The sequence below is a fragment of the Vicia villosa genome, linkage group LG3 (genome assembly GCF_029867415.1).
Source record: "Vicia villosa cultivar HV-30 ecotype Madison, WI linkage group LG3, Vvil1.0, whole genome shotgun sequence".
Classification (NCBI taxonomy): domain Eukaryota; kingdom Viridiplantae; phylum Streptophyta; class Magnoliopsida; order Fabales; family Fabaceae; genus Vicia; species Vicia villosa.
Window position 1 is genome coordinate 212,405,791 of NC_081182.1, and position 8,593 is coordinate 212,414,383.

Here is an 8,593-nt window from a genome sequence, read left to right on the forward strand (position 1 = left end):
ATGATACTCTATTTTGTTGTTATTGGAGTAATTTTGTGAAATATTGCATAGATGATGTTATGCTTATCTGTTGATTAATGTTCCGCTGTATAGAAACATGATTTTGTTAAATGGATGATTTTCCCCTAAGTGAAGCATGACAATTGATTTATGAGATTTGTTTTAAATTGAATTGTGACACCCTTGTTTTCATGTTTTACTCTGAATTATTTTATTAATTTCTACGGGATTTAGAAGGGTGTTACATCTTTCAACCACCCATCAAGGTAAACCTGGTTGGAGTTTGGCATGGATTTTGCTTTCTCTGCTTTGATATCCTTTAGCCATCCATCAAGATAAACTTGGTTGGAGTCAGCGGTAGATTTTGCATTCTGTACTCGAGTATCTTTCAACCATCCATCAAGGTAAACTTGGTTCGAGTCAGCGGTAGATCTTTCTTTCTCAGCTCGGGTATCTTTCAACCATCCATCAAGGTAAACTTGGTTAGAGTCAGTGGCTGATTTTTCTTTCTCTGCTCGGGTATCTTTCAACCATCCATCAAGGTAAACTTGGTTTGAGTTAGGGGTGGACTTAGCTTTCTCAGCTCTAGTATCTTTCAACCATCCATCAAGATAAACTTGGTTGGAGACAAATGTGGATTTTGGTTTCTCTGCTCGAGTATCTTTCAACCAACCATCAAGGAAGACTTGGTTAGAGTCAGAGGTAGATTTTTCTTTCTTTGCTCGGGAATCTTTCAACCATCCATCAAGGTAAACTTGGTATGAGTTATGGGCAGACTTTTCTTTCTCAGCTCTGATATCTTTCAACCATCCATCAAGATAAACTTGGTTGGATTCAGCTTTCTTAGCTCGGGTATCTTTCAACCATCCATCAAGGTAAACTTGGTTGGTGTCAGAGGTGGATTTTGCTTTCTCTACTCGAGTATCTTTTAACCATCCATCAAGGTAAACTTGGTTAGAGTCAGAGGTGGATTTTTCTTTCTCCCCTCGAGTATCTTTCAACCATCCATCAAGGTAAACTTGGTTGGATGTAGGTACAGACTTTACTTTTTCAGCTCTGTTATCTTTCAACCATCCATCAAGATAAACTTGGTTGGATTCAACTGTAGATTTAGCTTTCTCAGCTCGGGTATCTTTCAACCATCCATCAAGGTAAACTTGGTTAGAGTCAGTGGCTGATTTTTCTTTCTCTGCTCGGGTATCTTTCAACCATCCATCAAGGTAAACTTGGTTTGAGTTAGGGGTGGACTTAGCTTTCTCAGCTCTAGTATCTTTCAACCATCCATCAAGATAAACTTGGTTGGAGACAAATGTGGATTTTGGTTTCTCTGCTCGAGTATCTTTCAACCAACCATCAAGGAAGACTTGGTTAGAGTCAGAGGTAGATTTTTCTTTCTTTGCTCGGGAATCTTTCAACCATCCATCAAGGTAAACTTGGTATGAGTTATGGGCAGACTTTTCTTTCTCAGCTCTGATATCTTTCAACCATCCATCAAGATAAACTTGGTTGGATTCAGCTTTCTTAGCTCGGGTATCTTTCAACCATCCATCAAGGTAAACTTGGTTGGTGTCAGAGGTGGATTTTGCTTTCTCTACTCGAGTATCTTTTAACCATCCATCAAGGTAAACTTGGTTAGAGTCAGAGGTGGATTTTTCTTTCTCCCCTCGAGTATCTTTCAACCATCCATCAAGGTAAACTTGGTTGGATGTAGGTACAGACTTTACTTTTTCAGCTCTGTTATCTTTCAACCATCCATCAAGATAAACTTGGTTGGATTCAACTGTAGATTTAGCTTTCTCAGCTCGGGTATCTTTCAACCATCCATCAAGGTAAACTTGGTTGGAGTCAGGGTTAGATTTTTCTTTCTCAGCTCTGGTATTTTTCAACCACCCATCAAGGTAAACTTGATTGGCGTCAGGGGTGGATTTTGCACTCTCAGATCGAGTATCTTTCAACCATCCATCAAGATAAACTTGGTTGGAGTTAGAAATGAGTTTTTGGTTCTTCAATGGATTTTTGAGCCAACCATCAAGATAAGACTGATCAACTTGTTTTTCTTCTACATTCTCTTGTGGAAGTTTTATATATCTAGCAAAGCTTCCTTCTCCATTCTACAATACAATGAATAAATGCATATTAATGAGTAAAATTTGGATGATATATATGATAATAAGAAAACTCAAGTATTTTATGATACACATTATGCTGCATAGTTACACGTTCATCATAGTAGATGGATACTCATCATAATAGATGGATACATAATCTAAAATGACAATTATAGAAAAATAAATTTTCTAATTTTCATTATGGAAAAAACCTTATTATGTCAAATCAAGTAGAACAGTTTGATTGTGAGGAAAAGTGAGAAATACAAATAAAGATGAGAAATGATAGATTTATGTGAATAAGTGATGAATAATATAATTTTAAAAGATACCATCATGTAATGTTAATAACTTACAATCAACAAGAGTAGGAGAAAAGGGAGGAGAGACAAAACAACTTTGTGTGTCATTTTTTTCTCTTATGTTATTGTGGAAAAACTGTTTTAATGTGAAAGATGCATTTGAAGTGAAAATGAGCTGAACTATTTATAAGAAAATGGAAAGGAAAAGTACAAATAATAAGGATAGTAAGGTTTTGTTTGATGAAATTATTTTTTAAAAATAATAAGCTATGTGTTATACATTATTTAAAAATATTTATAAGTGAATACAAAGAAAAAAGAATAAATAACGAGGACACTAGGCTTTGAATTGCAAGATTACATTTTTATTTTTTGTTTATATGGTATAATTTATAAAATTATTTGTGTCTAAAAACAATTTATTTTGTAACTGTTATTTTTCACATTTTTTTGGTGCGCTTGTTTTGGAAAAAAAAATAATTGTTTGTTTAATATCATGTATATTTTTTAATTTGAAGCTCATAAACTAAAGTCTTATATTTTAAAATTAATAAGGTTTGAAAAAGCTATTAGAATTAGTTTTTTATTTTAAATTAAAATTGATTCTCTAAAATCTTAAACAAACTTATTAAAACGATAAAAGCAAATTTTTAAGAATCTTCATCAAACATAATTATTTTGATAAGTTACTTCAAGAAATTTAAAGTTTCAATTTCTTTTAATTTATAGAAGTAGTACTCCCTTCGTCTAATTGAACAATGTGCGATTCTTAAAAATTGATTAGATATATTAATATTAATGATAAAATTAATATTCTTTACTAAAATATTTTTATTAATTGTAGTTAATAGATTAGTTGAATAAAATGAAACGTGATAAATAGAAATATAAGAGTGAAAAAGTAATAATAAATGTTATATTAATATTGTAAAGAGATAATTATTTTAAAATATAAAAAGAAAAAATACAAATAAAACCTTTTTATGAAATTTTAAAATTAATAATTATCTTAATTTTAGACACAAAACAATTGTGACCTCTTATTCTAAGTTGAAATACATTATCTGACCTAATAATATCAATGACCTAATAATTGTTGGAGGCAATTCGGATGGTTAGTACAAGTAATTTTCAACTCTATCATTCAAGGGTGAGTCTATACACAATATCCTTCACCTGTGAAAAATACTTTCTCTACAAGTAAAAATATTTTATATTTAAAACACACTTTTGTGAAAGACAAACCACATATTCACTCAAAACCTTTAAATAATATTCTCACAGTTAATTGATCAATGGTTTTAAGATGAATTAGAATTTACATATTTCTTCTTAGACAAAAAGAATTTATGTATTTCTTATGATTTCGATTTTAAAATTAATTAAACTATTTTAATAGTTAATTTTTATAAGTATTATAAATTTCATGAGTTAATTTGAAGAAAAAAGTCCAATGATTGAATTTGAATTCATAGATTATTATATAGAACAATATTAAAATTATAATCTTTGTCAAAATCAAAATATTATTATTAATTAATTTGATTAAATTCACCTCCGATTCAAATACATATAAATATAATAATAATAATAATAATAATAATAATGATAATAATAATAATAATAATAATAATAATAATAATAATAATAATAATAATAATAATAATAATAATAATAGTGTTGGGATAGAGGAAACCTATGCTATGTGTAGTATGTGCTCAGAAGTAGGAATAGTCCACATCATAGGTTCTTGGATTTTGTGAATGAAGCTTATGAATCATAAGTCATGTCTTGTTTATTGAAAACTTGTGAATCTTGAGTTGGAATCTTCTGCTATCAAGTCCTAGAGATTCACTACATAGTCAGCAATAATTATAAAAGAGCCTTAGCAGAAACTCTAAAATAATGTGTAGAGGCTTGCATGTTCAAGATGTTCACATGTAAAGTTAGCATGCCTATGTAGTTAAGCTGAAGTTAAAATTTTGTAGTTGTCCAAAAAGCAATTTAATGAGAGTAAGAAAAAAAAGTTACTACAACAAATTACAGTATATTACTAATACACTACAGTATTTTTTTTACCGTTAAATTGTCAAGTTTTTACTCCCTCTATTTTAAAATTAATATCATTGAAAACTTCTTTACACTATTGAAGGTTAATGTAATTATCTAGTCATAAAAAATTGCACTTTTATTAAAATAGTTTTATAAATATGATAGAAATACTATAATGTATAACAATTAAGTGACATAATTAAAAAAAAGAAAGTAATTGTGATGCATTGTCAACGTTAAACTTTTTATGCTATCAACGCATTACAACTATTTAATTATGTTATTTTAAAAAAATTAAATAAAAATCAAATATATTTAACAAATTAACGGTTGTGATTTATTTATACTGTTAGTATATTTCAATTAAAGTTTTAAAAAATATTAAATATTTTTGTATAAAAAAATGAAAATACCATTTATTTTGAAATAAATTTTAATAATTAAAACGAAACTCATTCAAAAATAAGAGGAGTATTAAATATTGTGAAAAGGATGCCTCTAACAGAGTATAATAGGGAGCACAATGAAAAATAAAGATGATAAACAAGGAGAACAACAAGGATTGGTTATAACTACTATTCTTTCCTTTATCTTTCAGTCAAGATTATAAGTTACAAGAATAACAAATAATCGTCTCACCCTAAATTAGCATTTGTAGTATGCAATGATGAGATACTAGTATGCTATTTATAATAAACCTAACATAGTAAACTAATGGGTTTTTTCACAAATGCCCATTACAAGCTAACTTTGGGTACAAGCTAACTTAAGCAATTGGACATTACAAGCATATCCAATTCGAAATACTAACAACCCTAGCATTTGGACACCCACGTACTAGGACACACTTCGACTATAGTATGTAGGTCTTCGACAAATTCACTGTCGAAACAGGAAGCTACTCTTCGACGCACTAGAGTTCGATCCAATTCCCACAACAAGTAAGCCACATAATAAAACAAGTTTGGGGTCTCGCCATGTTACCATACATCAAGTCTCCCCACTTAACTTTTTGATCACACATTTGTAGCGCCTTATAGACTTTACTCACATTGAAGTTGTTATTCTTCATGATATCCTCCCAATCATCCATATATTTTATACGGTCTCTTTCCTTAAGAATAACCTTCATGATTCAAGCGTAATTAGGTTTAATATCCATCTAGTTGATCATTGTGATTATTTTTCCTAAATGTAACGTAAAACTACTCTGTCTTATATAAAAAGCGTAACATTTATGTTTATCTTTTGTCTCAAAATAATTGTCAATTTACAATTTTAATGCAACATTTATTATTATTTTTCACAACTATATTGCTATTTATTATCTTTCTCTTTATTTAACTACTCTATTAGCTATAATTAATAAGTATATTCTAGTAAATGATATTAGTTTTTTTCATAAAAACTAACTTATCTAGTCATTTTCTTTAGAATCGTGCGTTGCTTAAATAAAACACTTTTTATGGAACGGAAGAAGTGTTTCACACTAGCATCTTCTTCCATGAAAGAATGATATATTGGTCTAAATAAGTATCTCAATATCATATATAGTGTGTTCTAAGAGATAGTATAAAATCAAAAGTCCTAGTTGATTTCTTGATAGAGTTCATCTCACTTGTAGGCAAATACACTCCCCACATATGGATATTGTTAGTGGACAGAGCATGTCACCTGAAGGGAAGTAGGGATGTAGTATTATTAGAATGTCCGAGCAATATTGAGATAAAAAGCATTGCGATTCAAATTGAAGGCCAGTAAGAACCAAATGGAATATGTTGCTTAAATTACAATAATGACTTTAACAAGGGAAATTGACCCGTTAAATCTATGAGGAAGAAATTATTCTCAATTGGTAACTAGTCAAGTTGTTGACGAATACTAAACTAAAAAGGCAGAAGTAGTGATGCATCTGCAAAATGTTCAAGAGCTAGCGAAGCATTTCAATTTCTTTTAAGTAACTTACACGCCTAAGGAAGAAATATCCAACGTCAATCTTCTATCAAAACTCGTCATCACGAAGAAGTTATGCCACAACAAAGTAGTAGTAAAAGATATAATGCTCGCCTCCCGCATAAAAATCACAGACGTCAACATCGTAGATATAGAGGTCATTAAAAAATGGATAAGACTCATAGTTTAGTATGTAACGTAAGAACAATTAACCATTGAAAAGATGAAGCAGAAAAGCGGAAAAAAGTTGTATATAATATATATTATCGCTGCAGGTAAATTACATAAGATAAGGACATCTACACCAATGCTAATATGCTTAGGCGAGAGAGAATCTGATATAATACTAATGGAGGTGCACCAAGTTGTCTACCAGAGTCATATGAGAGGAATAAATTTTGTGAACAAGTAATTAAGATCCATTTATTACTAGCTAAATATGTTAAGTGACATTGACGATTATGTAAACATGTGTCACAAGTGCCAACGATACTCAAACATACACTATGCCCCTCACCCCCACCCCTGTAGAGGTACTCTGTTCGGTAACCTCTCTGTGGTAAATTTAAGAATGAGGAGTGGATATTCTAGGACCTTTTCCCCTATCTTACAGGAAGTTTAAATTATTTCTTGTAGACATTGACTATTTCACTAAATAGATTGAAGTCGAAGTAGTGTCAAATATCACGATGGGCATAGTGAGGTGATTATATTGGAAACGAATAATCTAAAAATTAAAGCTACCAAAGTTAATCACATATAATTTATCTAGAATTTCAAATCAAGTTAGAATAAGTTAAACACCCACAAGTCAATGGCCAAGAAGAGCCCATGGACAATGTTATCCTTTAGGACATCCAGAAAAAGCTTGAAGAATTGAAAGGGCTATGGCCTAAACAACTATACGAATGGTGTCATTATTCTTAATTTACAACTGATAATGCTATATTTCAATAATTTCATTTAAATCTCACACCCCTTTATTAATATGTATTTAAAGATCTTGTCTATGAAAGTCATGGATAATATGGTCATATCACATGGTACCACACTCTTCTTCAAGGAAATACCCTTTTAGATGGTGTATGTTTTAAACACCTTGATACCCGTATAATTAGACACATCCACCGGGATACATGGACATTTTAATGAAGAATGTATAACATTCATGGAGTTAGTTTGCCATATTCTCTTACCAACATACTTTCAAACCTTACAATTTGTTCCTAATATATATGAGTGTGGACCTCCGATTTTTTAATACCGGGCCATACCTCTGATCTGTAGAGATACGTGAACTGACTCTTTTTTGTCGCTTAATGCTTTCGCATTTTTGAAAATTCACAGAGTCGCCACCGACCTTTTATTTTATCCAATTAAGGAAAGGTTTATAAAAGAAACAGAAAAAAGACCTTTAAGAAATTCTGGGTAAGGGGGTAGGTTATACAAAGGGAAGGTGTTAGCACCCTTTGTATCCATGGTTATCCATGGGCTCTTAAGTTTGCTTAGCTCACTTGTTTTTTCGATCACTTTTCAATTGCTCTGAAATTGCTCATATGTGGTTTCAAATACCTTTGTAAATTGAATTTTGTAATGATCCGTGTGTGGATGTATACAAAATGCTTGTTTATCTTTCGAAAGATGTTTTGAAAAGAACGTTAACTTTGTAATAATCCGTGTTTGGATGTATACAAAGTATTGTCTTTTTTGAAAGTTTTGAAAAATCAACAGTGTATGAGAATTTTGTTTGTTTTGATTTGAGCAAGCAAACTAGGAGGTCTACCCTGAGTTGTAAGGTCTTTATCCTATTTCCTTTAAAAATCTATCCTTTCATCGGATATAAAAGCAAGGTTCGATTTTGTACTCAAAACAGTTGAATTTGACTTTGATTTTGAAAGATTGAAAAGGGATTTACCTTAAGAGGTGCAAGTGTGATTGTGATTGGATTTAGATATTTATCTTTGAAGTTAGTGATCTAACGGTTCAATTTTATCTTTGACATACACGCAGTTTATATTTGCTGGAAATTAAAGTGCGGAAATGTAAAGTGCGGAAAGTAAATCTACGCTATTACATCGATTATGCAGGAAATGTAAACTAGCCTATTTACATGAATTTGACATCCTATACATTTATCTAGGAATTTAAATTGCAAGAAAAATAAAAGGGCATGTTTTT

The 8,593-nt window shown here is 30.7% G+C and overlaps 1 protein-coding gene across 1 annotated transcript; it reads right to left on the reverse strand.

Moving 5' to 3' along the window:
- Window positions 1–207: 207 nt before the first annotated feature.
- LOC131657302 (uncharacterized) lies at window positions 208–2,586 on the reverse strand. The gene is made up of 2 exons (XM_058926715.1): window positions 2,465–2,586; window positions 208–2,111 (listed from the first exon to the last, which is right to left on the reverse strand). The coding sequence occupies exons 1-2, from the start codon at window positions 2,516–2,518 to the stop codon at window positions 231–233; spliced, it is 1,935 nt and encodes a 644-aa protein (XP_058782698.1). The 5' UTR covers window positions 2,519–2,586; the 3' UTR covers window positions 208–230.
- Between the last annotated feature and the right edge of the window lie 6,007 nt (window positions 2,587–8,593).